General features: G+C 42.7%; 1 protein-coding gene and 1 non-coding gene across 2 annotated transcripts in view; both read left to right on the forward strand.

Moving 5' to 3' along the window:
- The window catches only part of LOC100543412 (mitochondrial import inner membrane translocase subunit Tim23), a 21,124-nt gene extending 583 nt beyond the window's left edge, over window positions 1-20,541 (forward strand). The window contains exons 2-7 of the mRNA XM_003207818.4: window positions 111-233; window positions 2,062-2,155; window positions 2,300-2,384; window positions 6,766-6,824; window positions 9,466-9,576; window positions 17,137-20,541. Of these exons, the coding sequence (XP_003207866.3) occupies window positions 111-233; window positions 2,062-2,155; window positions 2,300-2,384; window positions 6,766-6,824; window positions 9,466-9,576; window positions 17,137-17,252 (588 nt within the window). The 3' untranslated portion in view covers window positions 17,253-20,541. The remainder of the gene's footprint in view (window positions 1-110; window positions 234-2,061; window positions 2,156-2,299; window positions 2,385-6,765; window positions 6,825-9,465; window positions 9,577-17,136) is intronic.
- On the forward strand, window positions 5,922-6,121 carry LOC116216917. The gene has a single exon (XR_004160588.1). It is a non-coding gene; the product is annotated as a small nucleolar RNA SNORA74 (small nucleolar RNA).
- Window positions 20,542-20,707: the final 166 nt, after the last annotated feature.

The following is a 20,707-nucleotide window of genomic DNA, read 5'->3' on the forward strand; positions in this document are numbered from 1 at the left end:
GAAGCGCCGGGCCCGCGGTGAGGTCAGCGGTACCTGCTTCGTGCCGCTCTGCGGCCGCCCCTAGGCTCGATGCTCGTCGCTGCGCCCGCGAACGAGGGCCGTTCCGTTAGCTCCCTACGTGTGGGGCCGCCGCACGCAGCTGTGTCATCGCGGTCTTTTTGTCTTTGTCCCCAGTAACGGGAATGAGCCCTCTGTCACCGTATTTGAGCTTGGACCCCAAGTACCTCGTACAGGTGAGATGGACGCTTGTTTCTTTGCATTGAGGATCTTGTGGCCGTGCTGCAAGGCCTCAGAATCCCCGCAGGGCAGTGTAGTGCCTACGGCCCCCACGTGGCAAATGGGGGTCAGTTCCAAGTCTGATACGAGCGCACAGTGCAATGGTTTCTGTTACGAAACCAGTTCCAAAATCAGCAAGGATACTGTGTCCATGTGCCAGTAGTGGAAGGAGTTCTTATGCCTCCTTTCCCTACCACCAGGCACATGGCCAGCTCTCTCACATCTGGGCACTTGGCACATCCCCCACGTCTGTCAGGAATGGCTAGCATGCTTGTTTCCTAACACATCTTCATGTTAGCTAACATCATAGACCACTACGTTGTAAGAAAAACAAATTAATTAAAACTCTGTAATGCTTTTCCACTAGTATAAACAAAAGAGTGAAAAGATTCAAGTTAATCCAGTAAGGACGCATGCTATTTTTTCCTTTATTTATATATGGCTTATATTGTCTGTGATCATTACACCTTGCAGAAGTAGTGCTGAAGGTCACCAGACATATAGCATCTACTAATGTGTGCTTTTGATTCATGGTGCAAAAGTGGAAAGCTCTGAACAAAGTTAAGGAGCTGCTGTTTCTGTTCCTCTTTCACTCTGTGCTGCTGCAGTTAAGGTTACAACACAACAAGCCTATAATTGTAGGAAACAAGGGATATGCCTCTGCCTAAGTGGATTCCCTGGCACAGTTATCTTGCCTGCTGTCGCTGAGTATTCGAAAATATTAAGTAGTTACTTAAACCTCTTCCCAAAATACCCTCCAAAGTAACCTTGTATTTAAAGAGCATTCATATACTTTCTGAACATGGAGTGAATAGTCCTCCCTGGGAAAGTCGGCATTTTTGTTGAGAATCTTATGCATCTTTTCAGTGTCTCATAATAAAAAGTTAAAGTGCTTTGGCTGACCTTACCTCTACCATGTGCTGCTTTTCAGCAGGTTTCTCTAGCTCATCATCTTTTCAAATTTATCTGACTTATAAGAATACAAGTCAGCTTCTGTGGGATAAGGGCATACAACTGTAAAAACTACCAGCCTCACATTTTTTATGCATGACATCGCTATTTCGAATGCATTCCATGTTCCTCCTCTCCCCACATCTTAAGGATTGGTCGCTTGAGTGCAGCAAAATACTTAATACACACAGAACTTCCATTAGCATCAAAGTAGTGGGAAACCTTAATGCATTTCTACATCTGTATAGGTTGCTCAGCGAGGAACAGCACTACACAACCTGAAAAAAAAAAAAAACCTTTAAATGACAGCAGGTCTCTTGTGGCCTCCTTAAGGATACAGAAAAAATAGTTGCTAAGACCACATAATAAGATTCCTTGGCTTGGTTCTTTGCTATGAAAGTGGTGAGGTGCTGGAACAGCCTACCAGTCCCTAGAGGTGTTCAAGGCCAGATTGGATGGGGCCCTGGGCAGCCTGGTCTAGTATTAAATGGGGAGGTTGGTGGTCCTGCATGTGGCAGGGGGGTTGGAGATTCATGATCATTCCAACCCAAGCCATTCTGTGATTGGCTGCTTGGTATTATTTATAGAGAATTAGGATAGTTGGAAAACAAAAAGCACCCAAATCATTTAATGGTTTTGAAGTATTTTTCCATTCTTATTGAAATATACAACTATATTCCATATAAAACTGCTGTAGGTAACATATCCAGAAACACTGCTTACATCTGTTCTTGCTTTAATTCACTGCATGGTTTAAAGAAGCAAGTGTGGTCTACATTTTGTATCTTCCAAGTGTATCTGATTTAAATTTGTGCTTTTTTTTTTTCCCTCCAGGATACAGATGAGTTTATCCTACCCACAGGAGCCAACAAAACTCGGGGCAGATTTGAGCTAGCCTTTTTCACCATTGGAGGATGTTGTATGACAGGTAGGTGTCATATTTTCACTTTTTCCTGCTTTTACAACAGCCTTTACCTGTAGTCTTATATAAACAGCTATTTAACTACAGGCTGTACACTTTGAGTTTTCTCAGTGCCTACTTCTAGTGTTTGTTCTTCTTCCTGCTAACCAGGGGCAGCATTTGGTGCGCTGAATGGCTTGCGACTTGGCTTGAAGGAGACTCAGAACATGGCATGGTCAAAACCTAGAAATGTACAGTAAGTGCTTGACTGCAGAAGTTCAGCTTAGTAACAAGTTTTTTTCAGGATAGAACAAAATTAGCTCCAAACATACTGCAAAACTAAATGTATCTGTGTCTTTAGTAGAGACGAATTGGAGTCCAAATTTGTCAACATTGAGTTATGAGGTGTTTTTAGATTAAAGATGTTCGGTTCAATACCTTCATTTTTCATTTAGTGACAATTATGTCTTCTGACTTCTCTTAAATATCTGAGAGACTAAGTTACAGCTTTATTATTTATAGAAATTTATTTCAAAGTCAAGGCAGTGATTGTATTTGTTGAAGTATTCCCGAAAGAAGCAATTTGTTTAGAGCTGTTTTTTTTCCCTTACTTATCTGAGAGCAAGTTCTCTCTGCATTCCTGAACTTATCAGAACTGGAAGGAAATTAGAAAGCAGAAGATGTGCTTGCTTGGATTTGCATGCTGCTGAGCAAGCATTGTATGATGTTCTGCTCACCAAGAAGCAAAATGACTTCTGACATATTCTTGGCAATACCAGGCAAAGTATTTGCAGGTAGTTTAATAACCATATAGAAAAAGAATGGTACTCATTCGACTGGTGAAGGGGATCTCTGGTTATGTAGCACTTCTTAGAAACCAGCTTAAGCCCAAGAGGTGCTCTCTGTACAGTGGCTGGCCCTTACATGAGCCCAGGTGGCATGGGGAACACAGGTGTGCACAATTTGCCTGTGCTCCCTGGGCAGCTACAGCCCTTCACCAGGTACTCAATCTCCAGTTCAAACCTTGACCTACCAGTTTGCCTACATCCTACCCTTTCACATCATGAACAGTGACTGGGGCCCTACAAAGCAGCAAAATTGCTTCTGACAAGTTCTTTGCAATACCCAGCAAAGTATTATTGGGGAATACCAATAGTCATATGCAGGAAAAAATGTTTGACTCACCCAACTGGTGATGAGGATCTCTGGCTGTGGAACACTCCTTTCAAGGAAGCAGCTATTGTCTAGGAGAGGTTCTCCCTGCAGAGGCTGGCTCTTAAATGAGCCCAAGGAAGTGGACCCACAGTACACCCCTTGCAGTCATGTGAGAAGCACAGGTAAATTGTCTGCAGCTGTGCTCCATGGGCCAGCCACACCCCTTCACCAGGTGCTCAATCATCAGCTCAGGCCATGACCTAACAGTTCCCCTACAGGTGCATTTGGAGATAAGCTCATGTATTGGGATCACAATTTATACAGTCAATAATTCCCATCTGGAATGGGCATAAGTCAGTAAAGAGATTCACTTGTGCAAGCAGGCTTCATAGTTGTTGCAGGATCACACACATGAGGTTTGTAGCTGTTGCAGAATCATACACGTTGTGTGATTTTTCCAAGTGTCCAGGTGTTCTTTTCTTCAATAAAGTCCACTACCAGATGCTATTGAAGAGAACATTACTAGGACTCTTCAATGACATTAGAGCACGTCACAGTTGAGCAGCATTGCTCCTCCTGGGGTCTTACAGGTCATACATCTCAGGGAGAGTAAAACAACTACTTCACCAGTACCAGAACAAGCAAAGTCCATCCTCCAAGGTAAAATATGTGCCATATTACAGTCCTGAGGTAGTATTTCTGCCAGAACAGGGACATGCTGAAGTCATTTATACTTCGCTTTTCTGCCCAATATTGATGGTTAGGTGATTATGTCAGGCACCAGAACTGGGGTTGTTCTGACCTGCTTAAGCAACACTATCTGCGTTCCCTTCACAATGAAAATCGGGATTTGGATTATAATTTCTGGGATACATGTACCAATTACTTGCAAAGTTACTGATTCCCCCCTCTTCTAGTAACCTCCCCTGCAGTACAAGCAAGCCAAGCTGGTCTTATCTGCATCTTTCAAGGCCACTTTACCTCATGGGTCCCTGGCACAAGGTCTTCAGGGGCAGGGAGCAGAAGATTATACAGCATCCTAACTTGGGGTTGCAAGCATGCATCACTCCCCTAATGTGGATTCTAAAAAGGAAGACCCAAGATGTCTGTAATATAAACAGGACACTGGGTTGACCATCTCTGCATTTCTCATTTAAAACACTCAGCATCTCATGAAGTCATCTAATCCACCACTGAAGGGACAAGTTAACCAGTCTTTAGAGCAGCCTTTAGAATACCATTTCTGTCTTTGAGTTGTAGATGCTTTACCCAGAATTCTGCTAATTACACCAAATATTTTGCTCACCAAGAAGCAAAATTGCTTCTGACAGACTGTTGGCAATAGCAGGCAAAGTAGTTGCAGGTAAACTAATAGTTGTCTAATAGTTGTATTGAAAAAGAGCACAACTCACTCAGCTGGTGAAGGGGCTCTCTGGCTGTGCAGTACTTCTCCTTAGGAACCAGCCTAGACCAAAAAGATGCCCTCCATATAGTGGCTGGCTCTTATATGAGCCCAGAGTGGCTCCACTCTGAGTCCACCCCTTCTGGTCAAGTGGGGAGCACAGGTGGAAACAATTTGCCTATACTTCCCAGGACAGCAACACCCCTTCACCAGGTGCTCAATCACTAGTTCAAGTCATGACCTAACAGTTCCCCTACACAAAGTATAAGATTTTCTGGATTACAGCATCTATGAGTATCCCCAGCATTCCCAAGCTGATACCTTATCTCGTTGTTTGAAAGGATGCAGTACACTTACATAATTTTTGATAGTTTAGACACCACTATAAGAGAACATAAGTGCCTTTGAAGGAGACATCGCAAACCAGAAGAGCGAAATAACTGAGGGAGACTATTTTCATTCTTCTGAACTACTTTGGAAAAAGGGAATTTTATAGAAGCGATGTGCTGTTATTTCACAGTCCAGTTTGTACAGACTCTTCTCCTTTTAAAACAGTTTCTGTATTTTCCATCCCCTTCTTTACCATTTGTAGTGTAAAAGATAAAACCAGAATACTTCCCATGAGAATTACGACTCTTCCATAGATGAACAAAATTGTACTTTATGCATTCATAATGAGCTTAGACAAATACATGTTTTCATGCAGATTTTGATGGGTCCAGCCCAGCAGGTGGCAGTCATTGCACACGCTGCTGCTCCGTTATCCTTGCCCTCCAAGGGAAAAGGCATGTTGAGGATCGTCATCACCTTGAATTAATGTATTAGTTTCGGCCTTTTCCTAATCAAAGGCAAGGAAGAGAAATGTTTATCTATATCTCCTTTAAATTCATCCTGAATATACACTTTTTAAAATACGAATTTTGCTGCTATTTGCCTTCAGATATCTTGTGGTATTTCATGTGTTAAAATAATAATTTTCTCATCAGTTCTGACTTGATGGAATATTGACAAAATGGGGCTGGGGTTTGATTTGAGAAGGAGACTGTCAATACCCTGGTCTCTTCGGTGTTTTCCTCACTTCAAAATGAAGTTTATTATATAACCATGCTCAGAAATAGCCTCTTTTCCTCTCCTAGTTAGGAAAGAGGAAAAGTAGTAAGAAATGAAATTAAATGAACTCAAATGAGAAGGAATACAACGTGTAACATTTTCACTGCGTTAAGTGATGAACTCAGCTCCAGTGGTAGTCAGCTGTCCAGGGCAATACTGTGCCTGTGGCGGTGTTACACTGCTGGGAGATAAAAATCAGTCATCTCTTCTGGCTGTTGTCACCGTTCTGGTGACAGCTGATGCCAAGAAGAAGTGACGTGGTGCTTCCCTGAGAGTGTGCTAAGGGTTTCATTTTGCTCTTCAGTACTAGTCCGGAAGCATACATGCAGAAATATTTAGGGTGCCTTACTTTTGCTGTGTGCTCCTTTTCACAAATGGAAATACAGGATTTCCTCTTTCCCACTGATAAAAGTTTATTCAGACTTGTGTTTCATTCCCATCTCACTCATTTAGGTGTCACCATGCTCTCTGACACATGATCTCTGTTTTGCTTGCACCTTCTAAAAGAGCACTCTGGCTTTCTTGGAGATGCTACAGTTAAAACAACTCAGTTGTATCAATCGTTCTCGCTAGTGATACGAAAAGCTGTGTTACAAACAAATTAGTAGGTTTAAGAAGTCATTTAAAGGGAAGAGATTCAGATCCTGATATGGCGCGAGTCTGTCTCGAAAGACAGATTTTCTTAAGACTAGGCAGAAATAAATATTTGCCTTTAGGAGTGCATGCCCTGCTCTTTGGAATATGCATGATGGAGGAGATTATGTATTGCCAGGTTGTGTGCTTTTCCTGACTGTTCTATTTTAGAAGGCTTTTTTAGTTATTCCAGTTTCAGCAATAAACGTGTAGTATAAACACTTCATACCTGCTATCATAAATCCAATAGCATTAATTCTCAGGCTTAGAATAATGCCTGACTGTAAAGCCTTCGTAGAGCACTAAAGCTTTTAATATCTTTTTAACTTCTTTACAGAATTCTAAATATGGTGACAAGGCAAGGAGCATTATGGGCTAACACTCTGGGATCTCTGGGTAAGTGAACTTGTCATTTTTAGAGAAGACAATTTATAAGTATGTACCTATGTCAAGGAGAAAATATCCTTCTACATTTTCATTTTGACATCCACCAGGAACAATTGCATCTGCTTCTTTGGAATTTGAGAGTATTTCAGCAGAAAGGCCAAAATTGAATTTTAAGAGGAAGTAGTCAGAAGCCTCTAATTAATGAATAGTATTCCTAGTGCACGAGAAACAAGAAATCTAGCTATGGAATAAAAGGAACAGACAAAAAATTAAAGTTAATACTTAATGGTTAGGAAATTCTAGTTAATTCTACAACTTAAGGCAAAAAGTACGATTTGGATCCTTTTGAAAGAAATAACAACCTAAAAAGAGATTTTGGTTATATGAGCCATTCCCTGATGTCTGTCTCCAGGCAAAAATGAAAACGTTTCTGCGGAAGAAATGTGGTAGCCACTGAAAAAGTCTGTAGTTTTATGGTGTTAGCTTGGGTAGAAAAATTGCATGTGATACCAACTTCAGGTCTAGACATTGCTTATAACTAGTACAGATTAGAAAAAGAGCAAAGAAAATTATCAAAAGCCTGATGGGAGAACTTCTGTAAACTGAGTGAGGGAAACAGAAAAAATAATTGCTTCAGAAAAACGATGTATGGGAACTTCATGAATGTCGATGGAATAACTGAAGTCCTGGAAAATATAAGCTCTTTGGCTGGTGTTCTCATCCCACCTCCCAGTCAGAAAAAGAATAAACGGTTACTCTGAAAGGAGGGTCATAGAATCATAGAATGGTTTGGGTTGGAAGGGACCTGTAAGATCATCTGATTCCAACCCTCTGCTATAGGCAGGGACGCTTCACTCTAGCCCAAGTTGCTCACAGTTCCATCCAGCCAGGCCTTGAATGCTTCCAGGGAGAGGGCATCCACAACCTCACTGGGCAACCTGTTGCAGTGCTCAGCATCCTCACAGTAAGAAATTTCTGTGAGAAGTGGAGAAATGATGAAAAGATGTTGTTTTGAAATTGACCAGTGATGGAACTCAATGCCCCACAAAGTGATAATGGGAGATAAATGATCAGTATGTAAAACAAACTATGTAGTGTTACAACCTTACAGTATTTTATATCATAATTTTTTAAAAAATGCAAAGCATAGGCTAAATTGCATTTATTACATTTTATTTCAGTCTTATTTCTGAAGAGTAGATTAGCTTGCCAGTTAACTTAATCATCAACTTTTGAGACATAATGTAGAGACCATGGGATTCCAAATAACTGAGTATGACAATTTTCAAAAATGGAAGCATTTGCCTAGGATTTTTTCTTTTTTGTGTGTGGTGGTGGTGGTGGGGGTGCTGGGGGAGTGGTATTTTCTATTCCAGCTCTAATCAAAACATTTCTGGAAAATGGGATGCAGGAACACTGCAGTTCAAGGTCCGAAGGTAAGTGACACATTAACAGGATTTTTCAGCTGTGTTTGAAGAAAGATTACTCAAGAAAATGTTTGTGCATTCCAGTAACAAATTGTTTCTTTTGTTACAAAGTATGACTTCACGAGTCACAGAGTAAAGCAGAACTTTATGTCTGGGAGGCTGGTATTAGCTCTGCATCATCCTAAGTACTGGAGAAAATCATTGAAAGAAGCTAAAGAATTTTTGCATTTTATTTCACTTGTCAGCATTTCTGTGTATCAGATTCTTTTTGTTGCTACAGACAATTTCTGTCATTCTGTTCCTAAACGGAGGCAGCAACATCTTTATTTAAAAGAATGTGTTGAATGTAGCTCTTCCTTCCCCTTACTGTTCATACAACATGCAATTAAGACAGTGAAAACCACCATTGCCTGTCTGGAAAAAGGTGTTATTGCTTGTCTCATCAACTTTAATATGGCTGCTTGTAGCAGAAATAAAGATTTTAACTCTTAGCAGATGAAAGATGAAAGTGACACAATGTTGTCACCACTTGAAGCCCATGACATACTCTCCTGTCCTGAGCCTGAAATGTGATTAGACCATCAGACTCCTTGGGGTGGGTTTGGGAGGGCTTCTCCTTTGTACAGAAAGTTTAAGCTGTATATGCATACATATTGAAAGTTCACACATTTCTCTTCTCTGAATAGTTGACAGACTTCTCCAAAGTCTGGGGACAAAGTTCTCCTATGAGGCAGAGATGAAGCAGTCGTATATGTCAAATCCCAAGCATTTTTGCAGGAAAAATGTTCTGAATGCTACACCTAAACAACTGGCATTAAATCTTGGTGATTTGTGGACAACAATTTGGTCTGTTATCTAGAAAGTGTTGAGCTGATTAGTTTTGTGCCATCTCCAGAGGGCAATATAAAGCCTGACATTACAAAGTTAAATCTTGGAAAGCTTTTAAACAAATTTGAACTACAAAACAGGCCTAAGCCTCAGCCACTGCTTCATATCATCTGTTTGTCATGTCTTCAGATAGTACAGATATCACAAGTAATGCTACTTTATGACCAAACTATGGCTAGCAAAAGGTCATCTGTAAAATTATTAGGGCTGGAATAAACACCAAAGATAGAAAAGCTGTGCACAATCTTACTAGTTACGCTGAGCCTTGATTCTGAGTGTGGTGTCTTAGACAGTGGGAATTTTAACTTGAATTTTTTAATACTCTTCCTTCCCAGCTCTGCTGTACAGTGCTTTTGGAGTCATCATTGAAAAAACACGAGGTGCAGAAGATGACCTGAATACCATAGCTGCTGGAACCTTGACAGGAATGCTATACAAAAGCACTGGTAGAGTGACAAAATGTTTTTACTTCTCCTCTCATTCTTTCTTCTAGTTATTAGGACTTGCTCCTTTTTCTAAATACTGTCCTGCTCCAATAATTGAGAGTATAAAAATGGTATATTAGGCATAGAACTGGAACATAGCTTTTTGCAGTTGCAGCTGTCTTATGAGTGACTTGCAATAAGCTTCATCTTGAAGCAGTCAGGGTGTATTTCTCACCTCTCATCTCCAACCTTTCCTTCACTGTGGAAGGAGATTCTCATTTCCTTGCATCCACTAGCAGACTTGTGGGAGTGTTGTTTTTATTCCTGCTATACCTGAAGAGCACAGCCAAGAACAAGCTGGGTACTCTTTAGATGATCTCATTGTAAAGCTGAGTAAACATTAGGCTGTTTATTTGGCATATGTATGTAACAAACATAATTTGGCTCTCATGGTTATTGTTAGACCTTTGCAAGTTGGAAAAAATGCAGCTTAATTTTGCTGGAAATGTTATTTACCTTTTTAAATGCAAGTTTCCCTTCAGCAGTCTTAATTGTGTGAAAAACAGTTTGTGGGTTATGTCTCAGCTACCTGTGAGATCTGGTGAAGTTGCGTATCTTTTTTCAGCTAATTGAAATTGTTTACTTATACCAAAAAGGAAAAAAATGATGCTGTCAGCTTCTAAGGTTAAGAAATAACAGAAATGTTAAAATAGGAAGAGACCGTGGCCTTCTCTGAGCATATACGAAACATCTGGCACAGTCTTAAACAGTTTAAGACAAAATTATTTTCCAAAAGGGGGTTAATTAAAAAAAAACAAAAGTCACATCCGAGGAGGAGGAAAACCAGGAATTCAAATGGAACACTTAAAGAAGCCTTATGATTGTTTTCTAAACCTGAGATTTTATGGATTTGTATCGTTAAAGTATGCAGAAAGAAGTTAATATATTTGTAAAGCTATCACGTGGGTGTTTGTACAGCTGTTGTGGTAGGACTCTCATCTTTGCACAGTGATCAAGACCAGCAATGTTAGAGCAGCATGGGTTTAAGGTGAGTTTGCTGGTGAATATTGAGTTGTTTGCAAAAGAGAAGGTCTGAACTTCATCAGCAAGACTTCTGCTAACACAGAAGTTATTATTCCAGGCTCAGCAATTGGAGGGGATCATAATTTTTAGAGAGTTACTGGGTACCACAGGCGTTTTATGTACCTCAATAAAAGTTAGGCTGTATTATTCACCTGTATGAGGAGATAATTCTGTAATTAACCTCTGTACTTTTGCATATTTTGCTGAGCCTCAGTGTTTTAGAAATGTTCTTGAATATCATCTTTATGTATGGAACAAAGCAGCCTGAGATACCTTATTTTTCCGTTGATTTAGACTAATTAAAAGCAGCAGTCATTGGCTGGAGCAGTCTTAGAAATGCCAACTGGTGCACTTAGCCTTGCTAGAGAATATAGCTCTCTTGCAATCAGTTACTTAATTGGGACTTCCTGAGGAATCTGCTAGATGGCCATCTACAGCTGGATAGGCTACAGGAAATGTAAGAATTCTATTCTGCCACGATTGCCATCTTGCACTCCAGAAGAAGTTTCCCCCATGCCTTTCAGAAGTATGGAACTGGCATTCAGTGTGATCTTTTCTTGGTGCAGTGCAACCATGCGTGTCTACTTTGGTCCCATGCAGTCATCTGACACTAAAAAAAAAAATTACCAGAGCACAGCGGAACTTTTCTTTTGTAACCTATGATCTGTTGAGGTCATAGTCACACTGATAAAGGTAAGTGTAGTGAATAAATGTGTATTCGTCACAGTGTTGGATTTCTGCTATACCTCCTGCACAGAAACTTAAAAGAAATACATTTTCACAGGCAATGTGAGCTGCACAGTAGACCTTTATTTTTAAGGATTAGTTCTGGAAGTGAAAAAGATGTTGGCCACATCTGTTGGAAGAAGTTAAATATTTTCCTTTTTTCCTTTCATGCTCTGTTCCTCCTGCTTATTCTCCCACGCTTCCTTTCCTGTCCCCTTAAGACAGAGTACCCTTCCTCATTCAGTATGGTAAAGCTTCCCTCAAAAGCTATGCCTTTACCCAACACCAATACATGCGTCCAAAAGCCCTGAAATACCTCTGTTACATCATATGCAAAGGATCAGTTCAGGTCTGTGATGTACTCTAAGCTTGTAATCATTTTATGTTACGTGGAATGCCATGTTGTATTGGCATTAAAAGGGGCAATTTGAAAGCTGAAACATTTCTGTGAAAACCCTAACATTTCAACAGCAGTCAGAAACTCCCAGGGACACCCCCTCCCAAATCAAGTCCATTCTGTAATGCACAAGGGAGGATGCAGAGTTGATAGAGACAGTGTTGTTCAAGCACTCACATTTTCCATTCCTATCATTTCTCTTTTGTGAAGAGATGAGAAATGCATTTAAGAAGAAACAGTCTAAAGTAAGGCAGGTATTTTTGTTTTGACTTTCTGGTTCCTTTTTAAGGATGGCACTGATGGAGCAATCACATCAGCAATCCTGCTGTGCTGGAAAAATGCTCTTTTGTGTATTGTACAAAGCCTTCCTGTAGACTGTTTCTGAAACTGAGGTGATTTGGCCTTTGCTGAGAGAGTGTAGGTGGACAGGAAACAAAATAGTATGAAGACTTCTTGGAGGTTTGTTGCCCCAAACTGGTCCCAGTGTTCACAGTTTGTCTTTGCAAAGGTGTTAATCATTACCAGAATGCCTGCAGCCAGAAGGCTTTGACAGCACCCACACCCTACAGCCAGCAGTTTGCAAGCAGGTTTGTGCAAGACTCCTTAACCCACAGCTTGTGTGTGAGGAGATAAAAAGAATATTAAAATCTGCTAGTGCTGACTGTGGGAATTCTGCTGTCCTGTGTTCGTTGGAAGTGGTGTTACTCGTTGAGAATTCCCCATTGCAGGTGACTAAAGCAGTTAAGTCCCCAGGAGTTCTGACAGACCTCCTTGCATCCAATCACGTAGGTTAGTTTGCTGCAAGAAGGGGATCGTTAGCGTAGAATCCATCTTGGCACTGTATGGGTTATGTCAGCAGGTGCTGTGAGTAGAGTTTGAAAGTGGAACTAACTTGGGGAGCTTGGAGACAGCATGCTTTTGCAGATCCATTTGTCCAAGGCGGTCTCTGACTTTCTTGCTGGTAAAATGCTGTGGTTACTTACCAGCACTTAGCCTGAAAGTAGCCATGTTCGGTATGAACTTGCTGCACCAGACTTTGCACTTCATGAAAGCTGCACCTGAAGCTCTCAGCCTAAATTCCATCCAGAACATTCGGTGTGAGGGATGAAAGAAAGCCCTTTGTGTTCCCGTGTCAGTGGCATATGAAATAAAAGTGCAGCAGCTTAAGAAAGTGGAACAGGATTGACTAAAAGGGAGTCTGATTTCCTAAGCCTAGAAAGATGGCTTTTCCTTTTGATTAGGTACTCTTTATTCTTTGGATTCAGACCAAGGCAGAAGTTAAGGTCTGTTAGATGAGTGTTTTTGTCCTGAAAGGTTACAAAGCACACATACTAACATCGTAGAGCAAAGAAATGTTGGATTGCTCTGCACTAAGTATTGATCAGTTAGGAAAAAGATACTGAGCTGAGAGGGCCTTTGGTCTGAGTCCAGGTGACAGGCAGTGGTTTCTCACCGTAGCCTTACAGAGTTCACTAAACAGAAAACTTCAATAACCTTTATCCTGAGCATTACGCAGGCTGTAGATGTTCTTCTTGTTAGATAACTTATTTCCACTGTACAGCAGGTGAGATAGGAACAAGAATAAACTCTTTGGACAAGCTGAATTAATTTTGTTTACAATAGGAGCCTGATAGAACTTCTCTTGCCTTTTGCACAGTAGCTGGTACATAATTTAGTATAAAATAGTTTGAAGAGAAATGGATGCTAGCAATAACCAAAGGCGGTACTTGTCATCTGGAAATCTCAGAACACAACCCTTGAAACCAGTGTGCCATGAATTAGGAAGGGCTGAATAATATACTGCTGGCAGTAAAGTCCGCTAGAGCTAAAGATCAGTTCTGTGAACTACACTGGTAGGAGCCAAGGGTGCTTGGGTTCACTAATTACGTTGTGAGCTATAAAGGTGTCTTCCTTCTGGATTCAATCTATTTTTCTTTAGGCCAGACAGGTGTTTTTTTTCCCTGGTTTCTGTCTGGGGAGGGGAGGCAGGGGAAAAAACTGCTAGCAGGCTGCTGCAGCTGTGGCTCTGGCGTCTCTTAATTCACTGCTTTATTCAGAGAAAAGCAAGTAAATGATTTGCTTCTGAACTTTAAACTTCATATCTGTCAGGTATTTAGACATCAGTATTCTCTTAAAAAGCTGAGGTTGCCTTGTATATGTGAAAAACCGAGTCCTTAGGTCATTTAAGTAACACCTTGTTCCTACAGGCCCTGAAGGAAGTGAAGCTGTTCCCACTCTGAATATCAGAGGGAGAGGAAAAACTAATCATTAGTTCTTTTGTTGGGCATAAATGGGTGGGGCTGGGCTTTCAATTAAGGCATCCCTAATGTTACCATAGAATGTTCTTGTTTTATACATCCAGGAAATGAGAGCTCTGAGAATACATTCTGAAAATGCGGGCAGCAAAGTCTGAAATGGAAGATTTTGCCCTCATGTTGAACAGTGTAGGTCACGTTTTTCCCTACTGAGTCAAATTCACTGCATCTGCTGTTAGAATACAGTGAGTCATCTCACAGTGTGCTATGCATGTAAAATGTTTCAGAGATAAAGGACAGTACTCTGTGGTGAAAAGGATCATCAACTAAAGCCAAACTAACCACACTGTCACGTAGGGAGCATTAGGTGCTTTTTCAGAAACCCACAGCAGCTTCTCAGCTGTCAATCCTGAAAGTTGCCTGATCTCAAAATACCTGCTCTCAGAAGTGTCTGTCAGCTGGGCCTTTATCTCAGCCCAGCATACAGGATGGGAGGCCCGCTGTCTCGTTTCTAGCAGGGTTTGTTGAGGCAGAGTTGGTATCTGAGGGCTGCAGAGGGCGATTACAGAGGAGGGGTGAGAACTTGGCTATCATGGAAACACAGCTGAGATGGGAGGGGAGAGGTTTTTTCCATTTTTTTGTTTATTTAAGAAACAAGGTGATTTTTTCAGAGGGCTTAACATTTCCTGCCCGGCAACTCGGCTGCGTTTTGCAGTGCTGTTCAGTGTCTGCCACAGACCTGGAGGCTTCTACTCAGATGGAAATCAGTTATGGAAAGGAAAGTTCTTTATGTGGTTTCTGCTTTGGTGGTGTTTTTTTAACTAACTCAGTAAGGCACTCATTTTCAGCTGCATCATTTCTTGCTCATGAAACAGACTTCCCTTGATGCATCTTCGGCAAAGTCCAAGGGGCCTTAAATTCTGTGCAGGACCTGCAGAATGCTTCAGGCCTGTAGGATTGATGCTTTCTAAGTAGGGCTTCCCTCCTCTCCTGACTGGCCTTAGCACATGACAGTATTAATGCTTGTTTTTTGTTAGGAGCAGCACCAAGCCTGTATGGATGCTGGAAGATGGCTCCACTGTGCACATTAAAGAGTTCTCCTATAAAACCCTGACCTCCCTCACAATCAGGCTCCATCAGCCTCCAACCAACCTTTCTTCTATAAGGAAAATATGACTTTAAGGTGAAAGGAAGAGAATAGGGCTTGGAGCTTAAGGGAGGGCCTATAGGGGCAGTCACAGCCCCATGCCGCCTCACTTTCTGTGGGGATGTGCCATGTTTCATGCACTTCTCTGTAGAGCTGCATGGTTAGGAGCCTTCTTTTGGAGGTTTCTTCCACAAAGAATTGCTACTTAATATAAGCAGCAGAATATTAGGCTAATGTTTAATTCATTTTTCCCAAAAAAGCAATGAGCAAATGGTATTTTTGCAGGTTTTGCACATGGTATACGTGTGGCTTTCAGCCAGCAGCAGGACGCCTGTGTGTGCCTGGCTGTGTACCCAGCTGTGAGCCCTTCCTTTGAGAAGCTTTTTTTGCAGCGAGGTCAGGCTGAGCTACCAAAGCCACAAGTCTGCCTTTGGGTTCCTGGTTTAGGCACATAGGTGCATAAATGGCTTTTCTTACTCAGAGCTCAGAGCTCTACTTGGAGCAGCGAGGGCAGCGACCTCAGCAAGTTTCTATCCAAACCCCCCAGTCATCACAGTAAGTCCAGCAGTGAAGTTTCTAGAAAGCCACAGCCAGATGTGACCTCTGTTACGGAGTCCAAGCTCTGCTGTTGGCTCTGCAGCTTCCTGGTTGCAGCACATATCCAGCAGCACGAACAGCTTTAACAGCTCCAGTGAAATCTGTTTGATCTTGCAGCGCATGTAGGGCTGTCTCAGCCTAGCTGGAGCCAACAGCTCCCTGCCCAACTAAAAAAGCCTAAATGCACTCCTGTGAGACAGCTTTATGGCCCCTAATGGTAAAAGAAAAGAATAATCATCGCTGATTACTGGGATGTGCTTCCTTTCGAGCCTGAGGAACTTTATCAAGTGGGCGCATGGCATCTGGCCACCATGGTGTGTGTTATCTTGCATGCTTAGTTTGGCACCGATGAACAATGCAGAATCAAACTCTGAAGTTCCCCAGTGTTGAGTCACACTCTCAGATGTTCCCCTGCGGTCAGAGGATATTCTGGGAACTTGACCAATGCACTCCCTGCTCCTGAGGAACACAACCGTTCTGCTGTTACTCTGCTGTTCAGTAACAGCGGAGGGACAGATGCCTCCCTCCCCTTCTGCCACTGCACATTGCAGTTCATGTGGGGTGTGTGAGGCTGTGGTGCCACTGACTCCCACATCCCAGCCATGCACTGGCAGCGGCCACACCTGCACTGTGTTTTTACTTACAGAATCCTCCGGTTCAACTAAGTAGCTTTATACATACATATGCATCATTTATTGTCTGCACTTCTCAGTCTTTGCCATTGCAGAATGACTTTAAAACTGAAGAATATAGGAATTGAGGAAATTATTCAATGCATTGCTCTAGGAAGTTCTTGACAGTTATTGCTTTTTTTTTAAGGTTTATTTTATTTTTTTTTTTCAGAAGGTTTAAAGTATACCAAAAAGTAGTGGTAAGTTCTGTCTGATGGCCCTCTTCAGCCTCTGGTTCCCAAGGTCACATACACATCACTCCTGTTCCTTTATTGCCATCCTACCCTTTTTCCATTCAAATCTAGTGACTGTGGTGGACATACAGGACCGTTATTCCCCATCTGAAACCCTAACTGGAGGAGCTCTTAAAGCGAGAGGTTGTCATGTTTGCCTGGAAACCTCTGCTGAGGAAAGATGAAATAGAAACAGTAGGACTTTGGAAAAGTCATCATTACTTCAACTGTTCTGTGTGGTTTCTAAAGCCGTGGTGCTATGTTAGCAGAAGTGTGACAGAAGTTACACCAGCAGGAGTAGGGTTGGGGTGATCAACCACCTCTCCTGAGCTTAGCTGTTGGTTTCAGGCGTTCCACAGGCACCCCTTCTGGAAGGTTATTCAAAAAAGCACATGTTGTAGATGTGAACAACTTCTTGGGAGTTGCTGCTGATTGCGTGGAACGGTGTTAATGAGCTTTTCTTCTTTTTCAGGTGGAGTGCGTGGGATAGCACGAGGGGGCATTGCAGGTCTGACTCTCACTGGCCTCTACGCTCTGTATAACAACTGGGAGCACATGAAGGGCTCCATTGCCCGGCAGTCCCTCTGAGCAGGGCAGCCAGCGCCGGGCAGAGGACACGCTTGCGCAGTCACCAATCCAGTCACTGCGAGATCTGTCTGGTGCCCCTTCCTATTCTATTTACAATTAGTGAGAAACTGAAGGAAGCTGTGCTGGGAGGAACCTCTTGCTGCCGTTTGGCTGGATTGGCCCTTTCCTTCCTGCCAGCCTTGTTGGAGGCACTGATAGTTGTTGGACCTGCAAGTGAGCGGAGCGGCCACCACGACAGTCTCCCTGACACGCTCACCAGCCAGCCCTGGGCCAAAGCCACTCAGCCTGCTTGAGTCCCATCACTGCACCAGCTGTGCTGCCAGGTCTGGTCAGATGAGTGCTGCTGCTGCACAATAAAGGCTCTGTCCATAGAGCCCTTCACTGAAGTCTGTCAACAGCATCTGGGCAGCCAGAGCAGGTGGGAGCCTCCAGCAGCAACTGGCACAGGGCAGGGCTTGTTGCTCTTACAGCTCAGGGTAAGCTGTTAAAAGGGATATTGTAATTAATAAAAAGGGTGGTACTTATGCAACCTTTTCTATGGTTTGCTGTTCCTGCTACTGTTGAGACAAAGACGTCCTGCATCCAGTGATTTGCATTTACAGTTGAGCTTTGAAGGCCCATTGTGATAGAGTCATGAGGCAGTTGGGTGAGGGGAAGTGATGGATGGCTGATTGTCCCCTGATGCGTGGTGACAGCAAGGCACGCTGGGCAGGGGCTGGTGCCACTCCCTGACTTGTAACAAACACAGAAGTTGTGTATGGATGGAGGGCAGTAACCAATTACTATTGCAAGACAGCTGTCATTGGGTTATAAGCACCTTGGTGCTCCAGGACCTTACAGCTCGCTCAGCCAGCCATTAGAAACCAAGCAATACAAGTACTTCTCTTGCTTGCTCTTACTGGTTTTTTAATAATTCAGTTTCTCTTCCCAATCCCCAAATAGTTCTTATAGGTTACTGGTGAAACAGAGATGTGATGAATCTACGCCTTTACCAGCATTGAAGTGAAACCGTGAAATGGTTTGTGAAATGCTTGATAGCATTTTTTGTAGATAAATGGAACGGTAAATTACAAATCAGCAATCAAGATTACTGTTCAACAGCTCATTCCTTAAGTTTGTAATTAAGCAGGCCCAGGACAGGACAAAGGCAAGGGAAAAAAAACAACAACCAAGAGAGATACTACTTAATAAATAACCTCCTGTAAAGCTTTTGATAGTTATCGTACACTGCACAAAAATAGAGACAAAGTAGAAGAAGAAAGGTAGCAGTGCTTTTCTCTCTGTCAAGGAGCCTCTCTCCTGAAGGAGACTTCACAGTTGCACTCCATTGACCTTGCTTGGCTGCCAGCTCAAAGCAGGTGCTTTCTGCCAGCATTTAACTAGGTCTAACATAAAGGAAAGATAACCATTTTTTTTTCAATCTGCTTTGTAAATGCTGTTTCTTGTTAAAGCTTATTATGTTCCACTTCATTCAGAGCGGGTTGTGTATTGGTGTTGTGGTATGAGGGCTGGACCTTTTAGCACATACTCTTTAGGTTTGCACCACTTAAGAAACTGTGTCCTGCTTCCAGCTGCAGAAAGGTGAGTTGGGCACCAGCTGTGCAGTGCTGATGGTGGGACATGGGAAAGGTGCATGCAATTTCAGATGGAGCTGCTGGTTTCCTCCCCATTGGTGTTGAGGGTTCTTCCCAGTCCATATTTTTTGGTCACCTTTAATAGGAGTTGTACTTCTGCATGCTCAGCAAGGATTGTTGCCTGGAACTGCTTGCATCAGAGCAGAGCTCTGCAATAAGCTTTCTTTCTAAGGCTGTTAACAGCTGTGGTTCCTAACCTGCTTTTATATAGTGCGATGCATAGTTGAGCTATGAAATACAACCACAGCAGCAGCTAGCTCTGCATGGGATTTAGCTTGGAATGCTGCAGTTTTCACATGGAAAAAAAATGGGAGCAGTGGCCATCTAATAGTAGCAGCATGCACTAACACACACATTCATATTTGGTGGCTCCAAGCTCTCCAAAGCAAAACTGCATAAACTGTAAGGGAGGATTATAGAGAGCATCTTTCTCATGCTTTATGTTGCTGCGGTCACCAGTAAAGTGTGAGCAGTGAGCAGAAAGGCAAACCCCACTTCAGCATTCCCTATCAGCAGATGAGTTGTGGTAACAAGGGGGAATTGGTTGAAATTTCATTAGTCACAAGGTAGCAACGTCAACTTCCTCAATGAAGCAAAAGCTGCTTCTGAAAACACGTGGGGCTATGTACGTCAGGACAGCAAAAGGATCCAGGGCTCACAGGTTACGTTTCCTCTGACTTAACGTGGGACTGAGAAAGGACAGGGGGCAATTCCAGTTTAGGTTTTATCACATTTTGCCTCTCTGCATAGAGGTAGAGCTAGAAAATTAGTATGCTTTAAATGAAGCTTTGTATACTTGCATAATGGCCTGTGCTGCTGCACGCCAGACTCCACAGTGACATGGGAGGTACCACAGCCATTTTTAGTGCTCTGTCATTAGCACTGGTATTGCATTCCACTCAGGCACCTCTTCCTGCTGTGTAAATCCCCCTCTCCCTGCCCAGATATAGTGGCATAGCAGGTACAAGCCCAACAACTGGGCAGCCTCACACCTCATGAGCCCCATGAGCAGCCCTGCTGTTGGGGTGCATTGGCCCTTCACCAGGCTCATGCTCTCCTGCTTGGGATTGCCCATGCCTTGCTTTCACCCAGTTCCTCAGTACAAGACATCAGCCTAACCCCCTCAGCTCAAAGAAAACCTTTCTGACTGCTTGCAAAGCTATCAAGTGTTATCTGCACCTGCTATTTTGTCTTCCTTTTGTACTTAGAAGATCTGAAATAATTATTTGTCCTTGTCTGTGAAAGCTTTATGCTCAGGATACATCTCAGGAGTTCCACACGTGGCTGCTAAGGGAAGGTCTAGCCCATTTAGGAAAAAAAGCTTATGTGCACATACACCCACATAAGAAACTCCAGGTTGAAGGGCTGCCAGGCCCAGCTGCACGCCGTCACAGAAGAATGCTCTTTGTGCCACTTAAAAGGAATGGGAAATCCTCAAAGGAGAAGCAAAATATGCAACAAGGAGAGCTCAAGAGCTAGAGAACCAGCTTTCAGTTGTGCAGGCAGACACAATATGGATATAGGACTGAATCATATTAAAAACAAAATTTCATAAATCCTTCAATATTAAAGACTTAATAAGACTCAAAAGACACCATTTTGTCTAAGCCTGTGTTTCTTACAGCTCCTGAATAAAGGCCAGTGCTTTAGCCATACCAGCTACGTGTCTGTGAGCTTCTGTTCACTGCAGGGATGGCAGTAAGCTCCGTAAGGTTCCTTGGCCTGGGCAGCTGACTACAGCGCAGGTGGGGGCCAAGCAGCAAACTGAAGCACAAACCCAGTGCTGGAGTGAGAGCAGAGCCACAGCAACACCCGAGCAGA

The sequence above is a fragment of the Meleagris gallopavo genome, chromosome 8, assembly GCF_000146605.3.
Source record: "Meleagris gallopavo isolate NT-WF06-2002-E0010 breed Aviagen turkey brand Nicholas breeding stock chromosome 8, Turkey_5.1, whole genome shotgun sequence".
Taxonomy (NCBI): Eukaryota; Metazoa; Chordata; class Aves; order Galliformes; family Phasianidae; genus Meleagris; species Meleagris gallopavo.